The 24,521-nt window shown below is 43.3% G+C and overlaps 1 protein-coding gene across 3 annotated transcripts in view; it reads right to left on the reverse strand.

Moving 5' to 3' along the window:
- SIM1 (SIM bHLH transcription factor 1) overlaps positions 1 to 24,521 on the reverse strand; it is a 79,314-nt gene that overhangs the window by 47,140 nt on the left and 7,653 nt on the right. For 2 of the 3 annotated variants that reach the window (XM_009451680.5, NM_001081488.1), the window contains 7 exon segments: positions 21,019 to 21,101; positions 17,518 to 17,607; positions 16,842 to 16,950; positions 16,614 to 16,699; positions 15,730 to 15,929; positions 15,397 to 15,503; positions 14,520 to 14,667 (listed from right to left, as the gene is read on the reverse strand). In XM_009451680.5, coding sequence (XP_009449955.1) covers positions 14,520 to 14,667; positions 15,397 to 15,503; positions 15,730 to 15,929; positions 16,614 to 16,699; positions 16,842 to 16,950; positions 17,518 to 17,607; positions 21,019 to 21,101 — 823 coding nt within the window. 3 annotated transcript variants of the gene reach the window in all.

Consider the following 24,521-nt stretch of genomic DNA (forward strand, 5'->3'; position numbering starts at 1 on the left):
TGAAAGCAGTAGTTCTAAAACTTCAGCACGCCTCAGAAGCACCTGAAGAGTGTTAACACACAGCTTGCTGGGCTGTTTCCCTTAGAGTTTCTCATTTGTAGGTCTGGGGTTCAGCCCAGCGATTTGCATTCTTAACAAGCTACTGGGTGGTGCTGATGCTACTATCAGGGGCCATACTTTGAGAGCTAAACCAGTTGTTATCTGAGTGGTTGTTGTTGTTGTTGTTGTTTAAATGAAAGGAATCAGATGAAAGGGGACCACAGAGAAGATAAGAAACCACTGAAAAGGGAGGGTTCCAAGGACAAAATTCAAGCTTCACACTTTCCCCAAGGCATACCTCACTGCATATCTTCCACTGAAGTACTCCCACCCCTACTCTCAACTGCTTACTTCCTCCTAACCTCCTTTTGAGTGCCTCTTACTTCTGCAGACCCCAAAACATTGCATAGCTGCAGGGTTTAGTCTTCAGGATGCTTATTTTCTATTAACACATACTCTCTGGGGATCTCATCCACTCTGCTGACTTTAAATTCCATACACTGTTTACCCCCAATATCTAGGCCAGACCTCCCAACTCCACAGCACCCCAGATTCAACTGCTTACATGACATTTCCACTCTGACGAATGACGGGCATCTTGAAGCTAAACATGTTGTCCACACACAACCCTTATTGCCGCCTCTGCCTGCTAAACTGTTCCTTCCCACCATTTACCCAAGTTGCTCAGGCTAAAAAATCTAGGTATTGTTCTTGACTCCTTTCATCTTCTCACATCCCATATCCAATCTATCTGCAAATCCCATTGGGCCTACCTTCAAAACATATGCCAAATCTGACCCCTCACCACTACCCCATCTTTCAAGTCATCACCTTCCCTCACCGAGGCAATTACAATCATTTCTCAATGGTATTCTCCGTCTCCACCATCCGTACTCTCCAAACCAGTCAGAATGATCTTTTCTTATACAATCAGATCATGTCATGCCCGTGTGCAGAATTCTCCAATGGCTTCCCAAAACCTTCAAGATCCAAGGCGATCTGGCCCTGCCTATTCTTCTAGCATCATCTCCTTCCATTCTTCCCCCTCCCTTACTCAGTGGCCACCACAGTGACCTTCTCTGTTCCTCAACATGCCAAGCAGGTTTCCACCTCAGGGCCTTTGCATTCACTTCCCTCCGTCGGGAACTCTCCCTGTAGGACTCCACATGGCTGGCTCCCTTCCTTCATTTATGAATCTTTAGAGAAACCTTTCTGACCATCCCTACCTCTTTGTCCTGCTTAATTTTTCTCCTATCACTTTCTGATATTATATGACTTTTTTATTTCTTTATAAGTACTTTATAAGTATATTAAAATTTATACTCAAATTAGCCAGGTGTGGTGGCACATGCATGCCATCCCAGCTACTCCGGAGGCTGAGGCTGTGGGAGGATCTTTTGAGCCTGGGAGGTCGAGGTGCGGTGAACCATGATCTTGCCACTGCACTGCAGCCTGGGCAACAGATTAAGACCCTCCCCCCCCACACACACACACATATAATGTATATTTTTATATATAATACATATATATTTAAAAACTTACATTTCATGAGGGTAGGGACTTTGTCTCTTTCAGCCACACTGTAGCCCTACCAGGGCCTGGCACACAGTAGGCACTAGGGGAATATTTGCTGAGTGAATGCATGAACCATCCCCAGCTTGTCATAGAGACGACTACACTCTAAAACATTTCTTACTGTTACCTTAATTACAACAACAGAGATTAAGCTGATTCTAATGATAGAAATTTGTTTGTAATGAAGGTCCTATTGAGTCAACCAAGAACAGACACAAATAGAAAAGAGATTATTCTGTAAAGTGCCATGTAACGTCTGTAAATATTTTCTTCCTGGTTTTCAATTAGCCTTCACAATAAAATGCTATCCTGCACGTTGCTATTTCTTTAACTGCTCTAATTGGAGGAATGAAATTGACACCCACTCTGCCCTCCCCTTTGTGGGCTTCATTCTTCTAGCATTCCTGAGCTGTAACCCTGCAAGGGTCCATTACCCAAATCCAACACAACAAATACTTCACTACGCCAGGACTGTGGTAAGATTTCAACAGTGAATATAAATGCTGTGCCTTCCAACACTATTAGTCTCTTAACGGCCTATCAAAATTAAAATGAAAAACTCTGTGTTGCATTTGGCTTGATCTGATAACAAGCAGCTCTTTGCCTGTCGCTTGTTTGGACACCAATATCAATTAATGGGAGGTACTGAAACAAGTGAAGCTCCTGGTTCAGTCACAAGAACACGTTATAGTCATTACAAGCACGAGAGTAAAATGAATGGCTGAAGAGCAGCCGCAAACCTGTAAGAATGCTCAGAACCAGGGATTCTACCTTTGTTAATGGTTTTCAGTAGGAAGAGGTGAGAGACAGCACATTCTAAGATTGCATTTTACCAGAGAATGTTGCTATTCTTGGAGAGATGTAAAAAGTGGCAAGGGACTTGGGTTTAAAAGCACAAACACAGAGAGAATCCCACCTTAATGGGTACCATTATGATATCCAGTTCAATATAATGAGGCTATTTCTACAATCTACCCGTCAGCCCATATTAGCACGGCTTTACTGATGCGGATACAACAAATTCTGTTTGAACAAGAAATCCCTGGAGCGGGGGTGGGGGAAGGATCCATTCACAGGCCCTATCCATTTAGCAATCAATCAAAGAAAAAATATTCTTCTAGTAAAGACAGCAGCTCCCATTTGAATCCTCGTAAAATATTAAATGTTCTAAATAAAATAATTTTCTGTGGGTGACACGTTGATTGTTGTTTTGTGAAAACATCATGACTGTTGATGCTAAAATTAGTGAAGAAGAGATGGGCTCAGGATACAGACTGGCAATTGAGCAGGTCCCAAGTATACCCAAACTCTGAAGAAACTGAGTCACTTTTTGGAGACCCCATATTTAAAAAGAGAGTAAACTGTCCATAGACCATGCAAAATATTGGCAAAATGTCATAAATGACTATGTAAGTATTAGGTGGAATCATATGAAATTGCCAATATTGAACTGTTTTAATGTATAGAAGTGACAATTTCATATGGTCCACCCTAAAACAGCATTATCTACTTAAAGAAAGCGTGCCAAAGAGGAAAGCAGGTGGATGCTGGAGTCCAGACCCCGGGTTGGTATGCTCGCTGGACCACTCACTAGCTATGTTGTATTGGCTGAGTCACTTAGCTTCTCTGAGCTCTCACACAAAGCAGCCGCCCTTCAGATGTGAGTCTGTCTTACTCCTCAGCCTTCCTAAGCATGCAATGAACAAAACAACGTGCCACGCCTCTTTCAGCTTAGAGCTAACAACCACCTCCCAGTCTCTCCCAGACAGAGGAACAATACCTGAGAATTACCTCTTACAAAAGAAAAAAGAAACAAAAAAAATTATAAACATCCAAAATAATTGACAACATATTTCAAGATGTAATACATCTGCAAAGACTATTTTGAATCTAGAATGATTCTTTAATTTAAAAATTCACTGAGATTCATAATCCTATCAGAACTCAACCCCCAAAATTTTGAAAAATCCCATCTGCAGCAGGACAAAACATCATTCCAACAGGACAAAAATCAACACAACTGCTCCCTCTCCCTGAGGCAATGAGATAAACAGGGTCCACCCTGGGCAACGTCCTTGAGAGAGTTGAAGTTGAACTCCTTAATCTGTAGCCAGTTACCTTGTTGCCAGTCATGAACTCCCTTACCATACACATCACACACACACACACACACACACACACACACACCACTCCCAAGGTGCCCAACTCCTCCCACTGTCTCTCCTCCCTTCCTACTATCTAGACAGAAAGCAGTCTAACCACACCTGTGAGCTCATTTTTCAGGAGTGACCCAAACAGTGCCAAGGTGCTTTAGGCCCTCTTCCTTCTAATTGTGAGTGGACGTACTTTCCTCCATAAAGGCATCTCAGTTACCAGCAAGCCCACAGGGAAATCAGGCTAGGATACAGCTTGGACATATGCTTATTTCTTTTTCCTGCAGACACTGTCTTACTCATTTTGATGTCCTCTGAACTGTGCACAGTGCTTGGCACACAATAGGTGTTCAATAAGCCTTTTATGAATGCTTAAAGGCCACTAGTCCTAACCAATTGAAGGAGCATCTTTCCAGATGCATCAAAATAATTGCTGATTTCTTGTTCTTGGGCCACCATCTGCTTCCTAAGACTCATGCTTTCCCTCCATTGGTCCAAAGACTCACACACATTTATTTTGTGTTCATTGGCAAGACAAAAATTATTTTATTCAATTTCACTAAAATAACAACTGTAATAAATCACATGTACTCAGTGTTACTTTGTGTTGGGCACAGGGCCACCAACCTTACACATGATCTCATTAAATGTTCCAATTGACTCTATGAGGTAGAACCCATTATTACCCGCATCTTACAGGTTTTTGTTGTTGTCGTTGTTTTTTGTATTTTGTTTTTGTTTTTGGTTTTTTTTTTTTTTTTGAGATGGCCTCTTGCTCTGTCACCAGGCTGGAGTGCAGTGGCGTGATCTTGGCTCACTGCAGCCTCTGCCTCCCAGGTTCAAGCAATTCCCCTGCCTCAGCCTCCCAAGTAGCTAGGACTACAGCCCGCACCACCACACCCGGTTAATTTTTTGTATTTTAGTAACGATGGGGTTTCACCATGTTGGCCAGGATGGTCTCGATCTCCTGACTTCGTGATCCACCTACCTCAGCCTCCCAAAGTGCTGGGATTACAGGCATGAGCCACTACACTCGGCCCATTTTACAGATTTTTTAAAAATAGAGAGATAGTGTAGTTAAGCAATTTGTCCATAGTCACTGGGCTAATGAGTGGCAGTGCTAGGGAACGGACAATAGACTCTACATTCTAGAGCCCAACTTCTTAACTAATATGCCATGTCACAGGATAAAATATTATGATACCTCATTTGATAACATATTTTTCAAATACCTTGTAATGCATTCCTATGTTTTTCAGAGTTTGAAACATCCAACTAAGAAGCCTAAGGTTTAGACTGCATCATATTCTAATAACAACAGGATTATAATATCAAATGAGACTCTCTGACCCTGCAAATCTGGAACCAGCTGTATACGGACTTTGAACCTCCCTTTTCTCCAATCTGCTGGTGTTTGTCATCCTAATATATACCTCATATTTTCTTTCTGAAAATAATTTTTAAAATATACCCATCATACATATGGCAGCACAGTGTATTCATTTCAATAAGATTTACATTCAGAATATTGATATCCAAAAAAAAATTTTTTTAATGGTGTTGTATGTCTAGATGCTAAAAAGAAAAAAAAAACATATTTATTACTAAAGCTGGGTGAACTTGTTAATTATATATCAGTACCAATTTGGGAAAGGCAAGAGACTGTGCCTCCCTGGCACGAAGAAGGTGCTCCATAAATGCTGACGTTTCTCCCTCTGCATGGAAATCTCTGCTCCCTTTAGAGTATCAATGACAACAGTGAAAAATAGAGTGAGCCTGACCAAACTGCAGAAGTCACCACATACAAAGAGCACAAAGCTTGGAGGTTTGTGTGTTGTGGGACTGGGGAAGGGAGAGAAAATAAACACCTAAACTTGTGGGTTTGAGGATATAGAGAAAATAGTTTCCAGTCCTGATGAAACATGCTCAGTTCTGGATCCCCGTCTCTCACCTTGTACAAAAATCAACTCAAGAAGGATCAAAGACTTAAATCTAAGACATGAAATTATAAATTCTAGAAGATAACATTGGAAAAACTCCTCTGAACATGGATTTAGGCAAAGAATTCATGGCTATGACCCCAAAAGCAAATGCAACAAAAATGAAAATAAATAAATGGGACCTGATTAAAAAAAAGCTTTTGCACTGCAAAAGAAACAATCAGCAGAATAAACACACAACACACAGATTGGAAGAAAATATTTGCAAACTGTGCATCTGACAAAGAACGAGTATTCAAAATCTACAAGGATCTCCAACAAATCAACAAGAAAATACAAATAATATCATCAAAAAGTAGGCAAAGGACATAAATAGACATTTCTCAAAAGAAGATATACAAACAGCCAACAAACATATGAAGAAATGCTCAACATTACTAATCATCAGGGGAATGCAAACTAAAACCCCAGTGAGGTACCACCTTACACCTGCAAGGATGGCCATAATTTAAAAATCAAAAAGCAATAGATATTGGTGTAAATGTGGTAAAAAGGGAAGACTTTCACACTACTGATAGAAGTGTAAATTAGTACAATCGCTATAGAAAACAGTATGGGCATTCCTTAAGGAACTAACAGTAGAACTACCATTTGATCCAGCAATCCCACTACTGGGTATCTACCCAAAGGAAAATAAGTCATTATATGAAAAAGACACATGCACACGCATGTTTATAGCAGCCCAATTTGCAATTGCAAAGATATGGACCAATCTAATTGCCCATCAACCAATGAGTGAATAAAGAAAATGTGGTGTATATATATACTGTGGAATATCACTCAGTCACAAAGAGGAACAAAATAATGTCTTTTGCAGCAACTTGGTTGGAACTGGAGGCCACTGTTCTAAGTGCAGTAACTCAGGAATGGAAAACTAAATATCATATGTTCTCAGTTATAGATAAGAGCTAAGCTATGAAGACCCAAAGGCATAAGAATGGTATAATGGACTTTGGGGCTTCCAGGGGAAAGGTTGTGTGGGGTGAGGAATAAGACTGCATATTGGCTACAGTGTACCCTGCTTGGGTGATAGGTGCACTAAAATTTCATAAATTACCACTAAGGAATTTATCCATGTAACCAAAAACTGCCTGTACCTCAAAAACTATTGAAATTTAAAAAAAAGAAACATGCTCAGTTTCAACAATGAAGTTCAAGGTGAAGAATGTAAAGAAAGAGAGAAAACCTAGTTGACAAAACACTGATTCCAACTAAATTACCCTAGATATTTGGTTAGTTTCTTATGATCTCTTTTTCCCCAAGAAACGAACCTATGTAAAACACCTTCCACACTCTCTAGCACAAAGAAAGTGCTCAATAAATGCTGTGTTTTCTCCCTCTACATAGAAATCTCTACTCCCCTTAGAGCATCAAGACTACAGTGAAAAACAGAGTGAGCCTAACCAAACTGCAGAAATCACCACACACAAAGAGCAAAAAACTTGGAGATTTGTGTGTTAAGGGATCGGGGAGGGAAGAGAAAATAAACACCTAAATTTATGGATTTGAGGATACAGAAAGTCAAGTTAAGGAGAAAACAATGAATTCTCTTTCAAAGTATTTTAGTTGACATTACATAATTGGCAAGAGCTAATAAAAACAGCTAAGAAATTCTAGGCACCTGCTTTCTGTCAGATACTGTGCTATATTCTCTCTCTATATTATCTCATTTAATCCTCCATAAATCCCCAAAAGGTGGGTACGAATGTCCCCATTTCACATATGGGGCAACAGAGGGTCAAAGGGGTAGAGTGATCTGCTCAAGGCCTCACAGCTATTATGTAGTATAGTCTTCATTCTAACCCAGGCCCATCTGGCACTAAAGCCCATGCCTTTGTTTCACAGATTGCTTGGAAAATGATACTGTGGGTCTTTATAAAAACAAAATCACAATCCTACTGCAATACCACTTTCTGGAGATGGCCCAGGCTCAGCCAGACCCCAAACATTGTCAATGCCCTACAAAGTAACTTCTCCTTTCAGTTCCATGATCACCAAGGAGGAGCCCTCTTCCCTGCCAGCTCCCTGTCCTTGCAATGCCAAGGGGAGGAGAAAGGGAGATGGAGTCGGGGAGTTTACTCCCTCAGGCAAGCCAGAATGCTAAATTCCTCTGTTGACAGGTACTCAGGAATTCCAAATTTCGTCTAAACTCCAACCAATCCTTTTTTGCATGAAGGCTTAATTATAGACACTAGCATTTCAGCTCCAGTGAATTTTCTATGATCACCTGCTCATCTGGAAAGACATCATAAGCCAAGAACAGAGAAGGAAGTATTGGTTAAGGTGAGAGCAGTGGCAGCCTTTTACTAAATTATGAAGATATGTATAATCCATCCCACCCCCCACCACACACACATCTTGTATCAAACATAACAGTGTTTCCCATGTGAGTAGACTAAGTCAGGAGAAAAAAACATGTTTTTCTGGAGTTCAAGTAAAGCCTCCCTTGAATTTCTCCATCCATTCACAATAACATGTATGGGTGCCTGCCTTCATATGAGGCAGTGATCCGTATTTTTCTACAATGTGAGTCAAAGATCAAAACCCTTTTTTCCCAACAGCCAGACTAAGAGAAAGCCAGAGGAAAGTAGACAGGCCGGTCATTCAGTACACACCAAGTGGCCTCTACCCAGGAACTAAAGGGAAACTCCTATGAATCAGTGTCCTTCAGGTCAGAGCAACAACAGAGGAAGGAGTGGAGGCCAGAGAGGCCTGGGGAGGGAGAAGTAGTTGGATAGTGGCAGTGCCAAGGGGCCAGAGGGTGGCACAGCAGACCCAAGAATACTAGGAAGTTCTCTATCCCAGGCCTCTGAATAGAACCCCCAGGGGGCCTCCCCTGCTGCCATATATCCCCTCCATTCTCTCTCAAAGGCAGAAAAGGGTCAATTCCTTCCTCTCATCCCATCCCCATGGGGATGTACACACACACACACCACGTAAGAAATACACCCCTGCCACAGCAGGCAATTTGCATCACATCTGACTTGGTTTGCAAATCTACTGACATTTGGGTTAACTCTTTTGTTTAGCAAAAACATAAAATGTTAAATCTGGTTGCAGAAATAGAATAATTAGTAATAGCAATAATGTACTTGTATAATCTAGGACCAAGCAATTCAGTAAACAACTAAAATGTTTGCAGGCTACATTTTCCTCTTACAAAATGAAAATGTCCTTAGTGAAACTTATGGGGAAAAAATGAGACATTCTTAATTGAATGTCATTGAGAAGATAGAACAGCTAAATTTTAGCTAGGAAAATGTCAATATCTGCGCACCCTTGTGAAGCAACCACAAAGAGGCAGCTTCTTAATCTTCCATCATTAATTCAGATCAAAGCCTATCTTGAAGTTTTGTGGGCTGAACACTACAGGCCTCACTCATTCAAATCCATCCCTGTCTCTCAGACATCTTTCCCACAACCACCTTCCACTTCCACCCCTATACACAGAGAACAGCAGGATGCAGTAGGAGTGACACACCAGCTTTTAATTCTGGCTTCACTACTTACTCAGCATATCTGAGCCTCAGTTTCCACACCTAAAAATACAAAAAAGCAATCTCCGACCCAACCACTGTGCAGAGCCATCAAAGAAGCAAGTCAGGTAACCAATGTGACAGCACTTTGAAACAGATATGAATTCAGCATTTGTTTAAAAAAATACAAAGTCTGTAAGTTCATGAAAGATGAATTCAAAACCAAATACAGATCCTTTTGATAAAATACAATAATAAGGAAAAAGTGTATGAAGAATAAGATTATTTAAGTGAGTATTTAACTGGTATTATGTATTTCAAAAGAGACTAAATCTCCCAGCTCTTCCTTTTAACTAAGTGTTTTGGTAGTTATAAAATTAGTATTAATACAAATATATCTTCAATTTGTTTTTATAATCATTAAGTTACATGAAAGATCATCTGAAAAGAACAACTGTGACTCTGATGTTCAATATTATCTTAGTAAAGATTAAACACCATTAAGGATCAAATCTAATTTACGGGTATACATTAGTGCATGATTATTATTTTGGAAGATCAAAAGATTAAGTCTATACAAATGCTCCAGAGAGTAAATTATCTTATATTTTCTGAAGCTTGCTAAGTGAAAAGGTGTTTCATTTTATATTGTTTGTATTTATATTTTTGTAATACAAAAGTGATTTTGCTAACCAGGAAAATAAATTGTACTCCATAACTATATATGTTATTGGTCAAGTTTTTTTAAAGCATTCTCTAAAAACTCCTAGTAATAATAATAATATATCACTGGTCTTTAAATAAGTAATTTTTAAAAATTTGAAAACCCAAATTAACCCAGCACAAATAATGTACCTAAAAGAGGAAAGCAATATGAACATATTTTAATGTTTGCTGCTTTATGGCAAGGATATGTCGGGTTTTATATTGACAGAATATGTTAACATTTAAAATCCTTTTTAATTCTAAGAACTACAGTGGTTCTCATAATGGTAAGTTGTTGTGGTTAACATACCATATGCAAACAACGACAAAAAGTATAGGATCTGCAGTAATTACAATATAGAGCCCCCTTTTTTTTTCATTGACATGAAGGAAGTACTGTATGTCACCTTTGGTATTTGGCCTAACTTTTCTATGAATTCAAAAGGGGTATTTAGTAGACAGCAAATGTTACATACACTACCAATATAAATTGTCTCTATTTGTTCTGCTTTTAGTAACACAGAAATAGAAGTTTTAACACAGAAAACTACTTCCTCATATATGTTCAGTGAATCACTCTAAAATACCATGTGAGATTTTCTAGGAAAGCAATGTTCCATCCTAAACTTAGAAAATAAATAAGCAGAGAAGCTGTCTTTGCTAAGAAAAAGAAGTTCAGATGTTAAATCTGTCTGATTCCAAAATTTCCAAATTACTCACTAAATCTATTCTCTCTCTTTTACTTTCCAGACATAATATCAGAATTGTATTAGCTTGCAAGTCTTATTAGAAAGCTAGTTTAAAATACAGTATCATTTAGAACTTTCTATCCTACGAAAGTCTCCTCACAAAATATCATCTATCCATCAGCCTAATTGAGATCATACACCAATGAGAACTCGACGAACATTAGTGGCAGATTGTTTTTAAAGGCACCAGTAAACTAGCTCTCAACTATATTTTTGCAAGCTCTACACACAATAATTTTTAACATTTTAAATGTGTCATCATAAATGATACGGTGGCTACGCAGGAAAATGCTATTCAAGGATGAAGCACCATGATATCTGTGGCTTACTTTGAAGTGATTTAGCAGGAAAAAAAATACACATTAAAAATAGGCACACATATAGGTAGAGAGAGATATAAAGCAAATATAGGAAAATATTAACAGTTGTTGGATGTAGATCATGTGAATATGGATATTCATTTACTTCTCTTTTAACTTTTATATTTGCAAAGTTTATGTTTTAAAATATTTTTAAATAGGAATTTTATACTCTAGTGGGTTATCTTTAAAAGTGGCAGAATATTTCTTATTTTAAAAATACATGTAGTCTGAAAACATAAATAGAACCAAGACTCTTAATTTTCTTAGAAATTGTTTTTCATAGTTTATTAGGTGTTCTACATTTTCAATTTTCTTTACATTAAAAACTAAAGCTTTCCATCTGAACTGGCTATGAATAATTAATAATACTAATTAAACTCAAGAAAATATGAATTCAAGAAAACTCACGTAGGTCTTTACACAGTATACTCCATATATTCTGGACTTTCCCCAACATCCTTGTTACTAGACACTAGTTCCATTCACCTACCCTCTTGAAAATAACCAGAGAGCAAGGCCTGTCATACTTAACACTTATTTCAAAGCCTGAGGATACTCATAACTTATAAGAAAAATCTTTTTTAAATGTGTAAAGCTAACAGGGTATGTGTGTCTTGCAGAAAATTATGAACTGATCAGTGTTTTGTTTTGTTTTCTTTTGTTTTGGACCAAGGGTTTAATGAAGAGCTATAGAAGCTTCACTGAACCTCGGAGACCCAGAAAAACTAAGGGAATTTTCAGAATTTACTCATAGTATCTTCTCACTCTCCTCTCCAGATTTTCAGAACATATGGTGGGCATACAGAAGTCAGTAAAAAGCATCAAGGCGTATATCACCTGCCTCTAAAATCATCCAGTTTTCCTATATGCCCTGTTGCAACTGCTTATTAAAACAAGGTTGCTAAATAATTCATTGTTGCTTTCGTTAGATAATAATAACTTATTTTCTAGGCATATTTTAACTTCAGCAATAAATCAGGAAATTAGAAAATCAACGAGCTTATGAATGTTGCCTCCACCAAAACATCACAACCTCATTTGACCAAGGCTTATTTTAAAACCTCTACTTTCATGACATGAAAATCCTTTTAAAATGTATGCTATTGAAACGTTTAAATTTGAAAAACATCTGGCATGTCAAACTATTTGGGAGCTTGTGGTTTTAAGTACTTTGTTTGAGGTGGTGTATTTAGAAAGAATTCACTTGTCATTCTCAGGCTTCATAGGGAAGTAGCCCTAAAAAACAAATGTATGTGGTAGTTCACTACAACCATGGAGAATCAATAGCCATCTATTTAATTTGCTAAGACAATGTAAATTAGTAACTTCCAGCCAGATGTGTGATATGCACATCAAAAAAACTGCAACCTGTTCATTATGAAAATCCTGTCAACACACACTGAGCCACTTGATGACATTTCGTCTAGAGCAATTTCCACATTTGCAGCTATAAAAATTGTCCTAAGAATTTTTCTACAAGAAATTGAAGCTGAGACTCATAAAAGGGTAATCAATTTCAGCTTTTCATCTTGTGTGCTGTGTCTATATGCTTCTGTGTGTTTATTTCCATTTTCATTCAGAGGTATAAAATGTTTTAACAATGTGCACCATGCTCTTTTTCCTTCTATTAATCATGTATTTATCCTCATTACATCTTTTTAAATTTGATGTAAAGTTGATCATCTAATTATACAGTTCTGAAGGAGTATGTAAAGTCAGGAATGACAGAATCAACAGAAGAAAAAATGTACACTTATCTACTGGAAAACAAAACAGAATATTTCAAAATGACTCCAAACATAAATTAAGTTTACCCATTGGGAGGTCTAACTTGCATTTGGGTCATTTATATGGGTCTGTGTGACTATATACCCTGCTGTTTGATAAAAATGATTACTAACCACAGGCACCCACCAGAGAACAGAGTGTATGTGTAATGCTTCTGATGTCTCAGACATACAAAGCACCTTCTTAAAGAATGTCCGTTTCCTTTCCATGGTAAGCAGACATAATTTTTCACCCTTTAATACTACTGTTTCACAGAGGGGCCTATTTTATGTATTATGCTTTGCCATTCTCTCTTGCATTTATTTTAATAATATGAAGAACTGTATTCATGAAATTGATAGTTTTGTTTCATGAAACCCAAAATGTTGGTGAATTTTGTTTTGTATTAAAATACACAGCCTTCTTGATATTACAAGAATTATATAATATTAACACCGTTTACTAAGATAAAAAATTAAAAGATTATTCTTAATTGCCAGCTACTATTCTTGAATGTTGAATCTTCATCTAAGCCAAATTCATTTTCTAAGTCTATTGAATTAAATTTTTTTATTAAACAAGACACAGAATAAATAGTCTTACTGCCAAGCATAATATTTCCAACTACTATATTTTTAATTTGGCAATTTAAAACAACGTGAAACGAATCTAGTCCTTATCACCTATAGTATAGTCTGATTCCAAATAGCACCCCTTCACCAACTTCCTAATGTCTAAATAGCATTCTACTAAGTGCCTGGTGTGTCAACACTTCCAGCTTCCAAAGTAAACAACCCATGAGATCCCCTAAAATCACAAGAATTTCAACCTCTACCAAAAAAAGGGTGGGGAGAGCGCAACAGCACACACAAAAGAGTTCTTCATAAAGGCTTCAACCCTAAGCAATTCAACTTTCACAAACATTGTACAGAACACGCTTTCTTCACCAGCCGCACACCAGGCCACGTGATGAGCCTGCAGGGCCACACTGGCAACCAGAAACGATTATTGTTTCTAGAAAGAATAAGGCTCAAATGCAGGCCTCTGCAGCCTCCCTGTCATTCGCGCCCGCAGGTGGCACCCAGAGCTCCGCTCCTCACTCAGTGAAGCAATTACGCCCCGCGCGGGGCCTGGGCGCCGGCCAAGACTTGCAGCGTTCTCTTGGGTCCCTTAGCTTTCTACGAGTTAAAGTCAGATCCTCCTGGTCACTTAAGCCCCCTTTGTGGTTCAGGGGGGAAGCCACTCTCTCAGAACTCTTAACTTTGATTGGAGACTCTGGTTAAAATTAAGAACTTCAAACCCCAGATTTGAAAAAATGAAACAGATGTCCTGTTTGTTAACCATAAATGCCTCCGTACGTTAGATCCTTTCCTCCCTCTCTCTTTCTGCCGCATTAAGTTTTATTTAATGCAGAGTTCGCTTAAAAGGTTAAGAGAGAAAAAGAAAGAGAAGAAAGCAAATATGGACTGTGATGGAAAAACTCCTAAATCTTTCTCTAGAATATAACGAAGAAAACCTCTTCAAAAAGATGAAAGTGTTCGATCTGCCTCCTCTTGGCGCAGCCAGCACTCGAGGGTCAAAATGGCATTCCCCGTGGCCCGAGCCTTGTCTTACCCGGCCGTGCCGCCACCCGCACTCTCGCAGAGAGCAGGGTCGCCTGGGGTGGGTGAAGGGGTCTCAGTCTTGCACTCACGTGAGGACATAGTTGACGCTGACGATACAGTGTGGCCTGGAGGAGCGACTGTTGTGCACGATGGTCGCGTAGCTCTGCACCCATACCCAGCCGCCGTGTTTCGCCAGGAACCTGTAGTACTTGGTGGTCACCTGTCCCTTCACCAGCACTGACGGAGAGACAGGAGGCAGATGGTGGTGAACCAGCCTGCCCGGGACTGGTCCCAAATGCAATCCCTGGTGGTAAGAATTGAGGGCTCTCTGTGGGCCCTAATAACTGCACCAGGCAGGAGAGAGAGAGACGACAGGCAAATTCCCAAAGGAACTGATTGTCCCGTTGTATTGCATCGAGCCCTCCGGTCACCCTTCTAGGGATGATACAGGGGTGGCCAGATGTCTTCACCATTAGCAAAGGGAGGAACACTTAAGAGTTTGGAGGTTTCCTCCAGATTCGCTTTTCTAACTACGGAAGTAAGGCTCTGGGCAGCTGAGCTCCGGCGCTCACGATCCCTGCCCGGGAGATTACGCTCAAAGCAAAGCTGTATCAAAAGCCAGGCGAGTCAACGCAAGTGAGCGCCAGCCTTGGTTTTTGTTCATCTTTAGTGTGGTTCACAGATGTGAAAAAATACCAATAGGAGAGTAATATACCTTCGCCGGAGGCGGGGGACGTATTTCGCCCAGAAATGCTTCTTCCGCCTATATTAGCGGCCCGCGGATGTTAGAGAATTTAGGTGGGCCCAGTGTCGGAGAAGTCCCTCAGGAGGCCTCACACACCACCACCACCCGGCTCCCTGGGCTCCCACCTGTCCTCTTCCGAGGGATTTAAATCTTGGCTCCCCCACCCCCTAACCAGCGGATGCGCCAAGGTTGCCAGGGTACGGGGCAGGGTGGTGCCTTACGCAAATGGTGCGCGCAGCGCAGGTGGAAGGTGTCGCAGCCGTGCACATGGTGGTACAGAGTCTTCTCAATCAGGTCCTGAGGTTCGTACCCCGTCAGCTCCGCCACCCTGAGGAGAGCAATCCCTGCAGGATGAATGCAGGCGGGGGTGCAGGGATGCCCTCCCCACACACCCTCGACAGCCGTCTGACACCTAGCTGTCCGCCCTCACTTTCCAGGGCCGGTTCAGTCGCCTCATCTGCAAAATGGGCTCATAGGATAGACGGAAAGCTCTCAGTCACTAAGCAGGGCCGCCCTCAGGCTAGGAGAGGCCCTTTCCGGCCCTGCCCACCCACCTGGAGTCCAGAAAGATGAGCTTCATGTCCAGGCTGGCGCGGAACATAAACATATTGCTGTGTAGCTTGATCTCCGTGACGGCGCTGGGAGGCAGCGAGTGGCCCACGGCCACCAGGCCCACGTTTTGGTAGCAGCCGTCGAAGGGGGACATGTCCAGGCTGTACTGGCGGATCTTCAAGTAGCCGCTGCAGTGGATGACCTGAGGCAGAGGGAGAGGGAGGGAGACTCAGCCACAGGTAGGAAGAGCTCCCAAAAGGTGGAGAAGGGGTTGAAACATGTTGAAACTCTGCTTAGCCCCAAAGCTGTGCTGACCACGCCCATGCACTAAGGAATCCAAAGTTACTGGTGCTCTAAGGTGTCTTAGGAAAGTGACTGCACAGCCACACTGAACTCACCTGGGAGCGCGTACAAAATGCAGAGGCCTGGCCCCACCAAACCTAACGCATCCGAATAGCGAAGTAGGTCCCTGAAACCTGCTAATGACGTTCAAGGACATTCAACGTGAGACCCATAGCTTCGAATTAAAGCTCTGGTTTCTAACCTCTTATGTAACGCTATGCATAAACTCTTAGGGATTCACCAAAGTTACTCGCCCATTCAGAGGCCTTACGGACCCTTAAGGTCCATCTCTACGGGTCACAAGTTCATAGCCCCCGCGGCCACCCAGTATTGGGACCCAGTCAGACTTTGTCTTTAAGCATAGTCCCCAGCTGTTCACAAAGTTCCGTCGCCCTCGTGGAGAGTCCTGGCCTGCGGCTCCTCGACGCAAGCTGGGGGCGCCCTTGCGGGTAGTCCCAGAGGTAGGGACATTCCTCCCACGCCGCACGCGCCTTGCTTCCCGCCTCCTCTGACTCCACCCGGAGCGGATCTTCCAGCTACGCACCTTGTAGCCGCCACAGGTGAGGCCGGCGTTACGCTTGGCCAAGACGCACTTCATCCTCAGGAAGAAGGAGCGCTCGATCTCATACTCTGGGAGAGAGGAACGAAGGGAAGCTCAGGTCGTGTGATACCGGCGGCGTGGGACAGCACGCGTCTCTGCCACGACTAATTGGGGAAAAACCACAAGCGGACTGCGATGGGCCTGAGCGTCGCAGGCATGTGTCTACCTTACCCTGCACGAAGTGAGAGTGGTAGGGTTGATGGGCGGTGAGCACCGCCGTCATCTCGTCGTGGTCTGCCGGGTGAATGTATTCATAAATGCTGTTTCCGGTCAGCTCTACCTGTAAAGAGGAGGATGTCGCCGCCGCCGTGGCGGTGGAATGCCCGGTGAAGGGACTGAAAGATTAGGCCAGGGGATCTGCAGGACCATGAGGACAGCAGCCAGAATTCTGGAATTGGCCCTGAGTTCCAATGCCAGCTCTGCTTCTTGCTACCTATTGCAGCCTATCTAAGATTCCGCTTCCTTGTCTATATAATAATAAAAATAGCAGTAATAATGATGATAATAATAATAGTAGTAATAGTAGTAGTAGCAACAGCAGCAGCAGCTCCCTGGCAAAGTTCTGATAAAGACATCATGAAATAAGTATGTAACGTCCTCTCATGTTGTCTGGCTTGCCGTAGGGACTCAAAAAAGTAGCCATTGTTTGGGCCAAGGGTGGAAGGTAAAGGAGAAGGGAAGTGGAGAAATGGAGAGACCCAGAACTATTTAAGAGTCTTCCTGCTAGCTGTGAGATGTCCAGCTCCAGGTTTAGAGAAGCACACCCAGCCCCCAACCCAGCCCCCTACCCCTGCTTCCAGCTCTGGCTGTAAACACTGCAGGTGGGATATGTGAACCACTCACCTACCTGAGAAAGACCCAAGTGGACTGAGGCTGTCTCTGAGATGTACATGATCTTCCCATCTGGGGCTACCACGAAGATGAAGCCATCCAGGGTCTGGGGAGGCACAAATAGAGAGAATAGAGAGCCCTCTGGGCCATCTGGAGAAATGGGAGCAGGAGGACAGAAGTTAGTGACTTTCAGCCAAAAGTGTAGAGAGATGGAGTGGAGCAGGTTTGGCAGGAAACAGGGCATAGAAAACTAGCCACATGAGCCCTTTTGTTCATTCTAAATTTGTAAACATCTGGGGCATGCAGCCCAATGGGAAAGATCCAGAGTAATTGGTGGACAAGGCTAGTGCCCTGTAAGACTCAGGATCCACTGAAACAAACAAGGAAAATACATCCATAAAACACACACACACTGTCTCTCTCTCTCTCTCTCTCTCTCTCTCTCTCTCTCACACACACACACACACACACACACACAGTTCTAGGGGGAAAAATCACAGCCTATGTGTTCTATAATGGAAGGAGTAATAGCAGGGTTTGGGAATAGCAGTGCAGTAGGCATTGGTCGGTCAATATTGGAAGGGCTGGCAGTCAAAAGTTTGTAGACAGAAGAAAGCTGGCCAGTGACTCTGGAAAGAGTCCAGGACGGGGGGTGTTTAGGAGATGAGAGGCTTTACAAGGAGTAAGTCCATAGAGTATTGCCATAGGGTGTATGTGTGTGTAAGTTTACATTGATACATCAAACTGACAGGCTCTCCATGAAGGAAAGTCTTAAGACTTTCACTGTCTCTATCTCTGTGAATAAGGCCTCAGTCCAGGCAGAGACAAGACGAGTCAGACCCTGCTTTCAAGGAGCAGGAAGTCCAACAGGAGCAACTGGCCTGAAGACAGATATAGTGACCACATAGCTGAACAGGTAGTGCTGAATAGGCAGGGGGCCCAGAGCCTGAGTGACCGGAGGCCTGGGGGACAATCAGGCCTTAGGGGAGCTGACGTTTGAGCAGAACCTTGAACAGGAAGCTTGGACTGGAGAAGAGAGAAAGAGCATTCTAGGCAGAAGGAATGAAGTGGCCAAGTCTGCTGGGTCTGGGGATAGGACCAATCTAGTGTATTCTGAGGTGATGAATTTGGTGTACCACAGACTGCAGAGGAGCTAAACCTGCAATAGATTTTGGAGCTTGAAATGTCAATTTGAGAAACCTGGAGTTGCTCTGTAAGCACTAGAGTTCTAACAGAGGTTTCTAAGCAGGAGAATAGCATGCTTAGATGTGGCAGTTGTTTAACTTTATTTTGTTTTGCAGAATGCAGACAGTGATCTGAGGAGGAAGGGGAGGGGAAGAGGAGATCAGAGAAGGCAGCTGCAGCAGAGATGGTCAAGCCTGAAATGGGGTAGTCACAAGGGGAATATAGAAAGGGGAGAATCTAATTCAAAGATGGTTCTGGATATGGACTTCATTGGTAGCAGAGAGAGGTTTACTTCAGTGTTTCAGTGAAGGCACTAAGCAGAAGGTGACATCATTAACCAAGATTTAGTGTGATTTTGTATGAGTAGAATTCTGGGGGAGGGAGATAATGCCTCCTTGTTTTGGAGATGCTAAACTTCAAGTGTATGCCGATTTCCATTTAGATGTGTCCAGTTTGCAGTAGGAAACAAAAATCTGGAGCTCAGATGGAGAGTCTAGACTCTCAGAGAAACCAGTTGGTTTCATGTAGAGAAAGGAGTTGAGAGGCTGGTGTTGGGTGAGATTACCTGGGTGGCCTTGAAGCTGTGACAGGAGAAACAGAGCTGAAACCTAGGGGACATTACAGCATTTGCAGGCCAACCAGTGGTGGGGAAATCAAAAGGGAGCAGGCAGAGAGAGAGAAGAATCTGGGAAATAGTGCTATTTTAGAAACTGAGGGAAGGAGAGAATGTTAAATCATCAGTGTCACCTCCTTCAAGTCTTAGTCCAAATGTCACCTTCTCAGTGCGGCCCTCTCCAACCATCTCTTATTTTAAAAGGCACTACTCTTTCTTCCTCTCCTCCTTATTTTTCTCCATGGCACCTATACCACCTGGTAAACTATACACTGTACCAGTGTGGGCTTGTAAAGCTGCTCTCCTTAGAATGCAAACTCCATGAGAGCAGGGCTTTCCATCTGGCATGCAATTGCCCCTCCTAAATTTGCGGAATGAGTGAGCTTCATTAGGATAAGAGATGAACATCTAATTCTTGCTATCAAAATGTGGTGAAGCCAGTGAAGAGCATGATGGGTGGGAGAGATGCCAGACTGCAGGGATGAGGGAGTAAATGGGGAGAGGGTGGGCCATTGAAATTGGGAATGTAAGTCAGTCCTGCCAGAAATGTGGCGTGAAGAAGAGGAAATAAATTGGCAAGAGCTAGAAAGTGTCAGGGACAGTTTGGATTTTGTTTTCTTGTTTACGTTTCTGAGGAAAATTAGTTGGGAATATGAAAATATTGGGGGAAGGACACAGGGAAATCTGATAGAAGATGTCTTAGAGTTAAGTGCCTTTCTAGATAAATTCAAAGGTGTGAAGGCCAGGTCAGTGAGAGAATGCTTGCCCAACCCCTTCCTTTGTCCCACAAAACTAAAATCTTCTTGGTGTCTTGGAAGGAGAAAGGTATAGGGTAGTGGTAGGAAAAGGAGCTCCTGTCAAGAGATGCCACTCATGCCAGCCCACAGGGAGAACTTGCTTAGATTCCCCAAATGCTGCTTAGGTTCAAGGCTTCCAGGAGAGTAGCTCCCAGTGGGCTTGAATAATAATAATAATGATGATGTTGCAGGGTTGGGACAAGCGCAAAATCTAAAAATGCCACCGGGGTTTTGCAATTTAAAATATTTGTTCTGTGACTTAAGTAGGCAAAGAGCAAGTTAAAACTGTGAGCACTACAAACCACAAGGTAATGGGAGCCTAGCATTGGTTAAACTCATTATCTGGGGGTGTGTATGTGCTTAAGCAAGGTCCTGCACACAGCCTGGGCTGGCTTGCAGTGAAAGGCAATAGGAAGAGAAGAGGGAGCCTGGGCACTACAGGGACACAAAACCAGTTGCAGATGTAGCTGAATTGGAAAGACGTGGGCTTAAAGCACTGACAGGTCTTTTTACCAGATTCCTGTTATTTCCTTTGGAAATCCTTCATTTGGGATGGTTCTGTGGCCTTGCCTGTTCTGCCTGATCTGGGGTGTTCCAGTTCCCTCAGCCCAATGGAGACAAATGGTGCCCCCTCCCTTGGTTAGGGGCCTCGTTGGGCTACATTCCAAACCCAACTTCTCACTTGTCACCTTGCCTCCCTCTCAGCCTCTTGAGGCATCATCTGCAAAAGCTAAAATTTTACTTTGCAGCAGCTATTGGGCTCTGAGAGGGCCACGTGCAGTCCGGATCCCTGTTTTTTGGGGGGGGGTTGTTTGTTTGTTTTTGTTTTTGTTTTTGTTTTCTGAGAAACTAAAAGCTCAACTCAGGGCCAGGCACTCAGACCCTCAAAGCTTATGTGTTGCCGGAAGACCTGCACCTGTACCTGGAGCAGATGGGAGCCCAGTTCTCGGCCAACGTTGTCCAGGGGGCTGGTCCGACTTGAGTGGCCCCACGCCTCGCCGAGCCCTGTGGAGACACAGAAGCATCCTGTAGCCACTGAACCCGGACCTGACAGGCAGTTTGGGACCAAGTCCCGCGACTGTATTACCCGAGTGCCGGCCCCTTTGACTGGATACCATAGGGGATCCCTCTCAAAGTGGACAGCGGGGGATGGGAGCGTGTACATTTCAGTCCGTCCTGTCAGCTTCTCAGCAGAGGTTAGATTTCCTCTTCTAAACTAAAACTGGTTTCTCAGGCCAAGGGCCCCCTGGTAGGACTCCAAGTGGCCCAGGCTCGGAAAAAGCCTCCAACATTGCACCCCACCGATAACTTTCATGTAGGTTCACCACTGTGTTTACGGGGCGTAAGGGCACTCTGCTTCTCGCCCAAAGTTTTCATCGTCATCCGGTTCCCGAGGCCGAGCTTGTCCCAACACCCAGCGAAAGCCACTGCCAGCCCGCAGCGACCTGAGACGACCGGCCAGGTCCAACCGGTCCTTGGCGGGCTTTCTGATTGGCTGCGGGGCTTCTAGCCACTCTCCTCCCCTTGGCTTCTGGCTTTAATCGCCTTCGGAAAAATTAGTTCCCTGGCGGATGATTTCCAACCTGACGTTTACCAGCATCCCTGTTCAACCCATCTTCCTATTCCTTTCCCCTCCTAGCCCTCTGCCTTACACACAACTCATGCCCCCTACCCACCCCCCACCACCAAAACCCGCATAGGCTTTTTCTGAAGTCAGTTACTTTGGGTGCTAACAATCTTTTTGTAATATTTTCGTTCTCATCTCTAATTGAGACTCATTCAACTTTTCTACTTTCCAGGTACTGTATTCTATTAACAAAGACCCTCTCTTTCTCTCCTTGGTGTTTCCCCGTTAAGATCTTTGGAGGCTTTGCCGCAAACTTTCTCTGGTGATGCCCCAAAAAATAAAACGCTCAGGACTCTTGTGGCCGAGTTTTAAAATTTTAATATGGAGTCTGCTAGAGTACCCTTTTGCGGAAAGAAAAAACAAAGAAGGCAAAAAAACTTTCGAAGACCTGTATTAAGCTATTTATGAGTATTATCTTTTTAATAGTGCTGCTGCTAAAATTATTTTAACTAGGTAGTTAAATCCTTTTATCCTTACACCATTAAACAAAGTTTAACATGACCTCCCCCACCCCACCCCTCAGAAAGGTGATTTACTGCGTTAAGGAGCAAATCACCAAGAAGTACACAATGATGAACACTCGCCTTGTAATACGAGGTTGGGGGCAGATCTTTCAAAATAAAACATGGAGTTGGATTTTTTATAAGGCGTTGGCTAGGAGCTGCTTCCTAAGCAAGCAATCAAAGCCTTGGTAAGGAGGAACCGTGAGCGCCCCTTAAGCTCAAATCCGGTCTTTCTGGTTGTTTGCACATCTAAATAAATCTAACGATTTCCCCACCACTCTGCAAACACTGATGCTCCCCGCCCGCACTCGGGACTCCTCTACCTCTCTGGCTCCCGGTCAACTCCTCCCTACTCTTTAGCCCGCCCCAGGTTTCCTCCCCGGAGTGACTCCACTGCCCTGGTCCCTGGGGTCCTCCTGGACCGTTCTGGGAGGGCCCCCGCCACAGCCACCTGTACACACCCCTTGGCCTTATCACATTTATCGCTCTTCCCCTTTCAGCCAACCTATTCTCCTTCGTTTCTGTCACGACCTGCTCTTTTCTTTTTAAATCCCGGCTCCGACATACCCACTCAGAAGGAGTGACAGGAAGGATTGGCTGCGGAGGCCACACGGGGGAAAGGAGAAAGAACCCTATTGGGAAAGCCGAGGACGCCGGCGACGCTGGCCCTTGGGCGCTCTGGGGCCTACGGAGGCCTTAAACCCCAAAGATTGGCGGGGACGAAGGGCCGGGGCACTCGAGCGAGCCTGAAGCGGGCAAAGACTGCGTTGCGACTGGGGACAGGTCTCGCGCGGTTCCCGAAGGGTGCGAAGACTGCGCTGAGCATTTTGAAGGCTTCCCAAAGCGGCTGGAAGACACCCCGAAGCGGCCTCCCAACCAGAATGATCTGAAAATCTCCCAGGCTGGGCTCGGGATAAATACTAGTTCTGAACTCCCGGCGCCAGCCTAGGCCGTTTGTTGTTTCTGGTTTCGGCCTCATTAGTATGCGCCTACGAGGGAAAATGAGACTTCCCCACAGGTTAATAAACAACCTGTCCGGCACAGGTTAACAGGAGCCTCCCTCGCCCTCTCCTGCCCCACCCCCGCCACCTTTTAAGGAAGCTTTTGCCTTCCCGGAGGTTTGCCTTCTCTTTCTGTTCCCCGTAGAAATCTTACGATTGTGTCTGGGTTAATGTTTTATAAGGGACTGGCTACTCTCGTCTACCTGCCGGGCTTTCCCGATCTAATATCGAAGGAACCTCCCCAAGTCCTAGTAAGGGGTCCCCCCTCCCTAAAGTCTCGAAGTGGGGTAGAGACCTTCTCCCTGGAGCCCCTCGCCTCCTGCCTTCGGTGACGCGCTCTGGCACACCCAATTTCAGTTGGCGAGGGGGTAAGCTGAGATTTCGTTTCTGCACTTGACCTACCGCAGAAAATTCGCAAATCCTTTGATTGTCTGTTTAAAATGAGGAGGAAACCAGCTCCCTTTGCGGCGGGATTACAGTGGGAACAAGATCTAAAGATTCTCTTGTAATTCGGCGAGGCCGAGGGAACGGGGTTTTGCAAAGGAGAAAAGGAGCTCTGTGAGGGAGGCGATAACTAAATCGGGTTTTAGACAAAAGGATTTTCCTCAGCTAAAGTGGCCGAAGACAAAGGAAAACAGAATCTATTTTGGAAGATTTCCAAGAAATGCCACATTAACCTTAGCTGATAAATTTTGCTTCTCCCAGGCCCCCCTCTTCCCTTAAAGTCTGCTTTATCATATTTACATAAGTAGCATTAGAAGGGATGTATCTATTATGGATCTAAAGGGCTAGCTCACATTTCCTGTGAAACTCAGGCAAGTTTCACTGTGGCTTTACCCTCCGTGCTCGGTTGAGCCATTTCCATTTAAATACCCCCTGACCCAAGGATTACCTCAATGGACTGACTGCACGGGTTTTGTAATTTCCTGAAAATGAGATTTCGATTTATAAAACAAGAAACCAATTAGTAACCAAATGAGGCGAAGTAGATCCACTAAAATTGACCTAATCCCACAGGCACCATTTAGGCCCGTTCTTGGCGAATGAATGATGAGCCCCAGTCTAGTGTGAGCTCAAAGCATCATCCAGCTGTGTTATTGCAGGCAGCAAAAATAAATTGATAGAGCTTTTCCTTCGGAATGAATTTCATACCCTTGACAAAATATAGATTACAGACCCGACATCATCACCGCCCTCACTCTGACAGGAAGAGGAGGAAGATAAGCGTGTGTTCTGTTCTTTTAAAATTTTTCTTTATTTTAATAAATAAACGCTGCATCTCAATAGAAATGTA

This window comes from Pan troglodytes, chromosome 5, assembly GCF_028858775.2.
Source record: "Pan troglodytes isolate AG18354 chromosome 5, NHGRI_mPanTro3-v2.0_pri, whole genome shotgun sequence".
NCBI lineage: Eukaryota > Metazoa > Chordata > Mammalia > Primates > Hominidae > Pan > Pan troglodytes.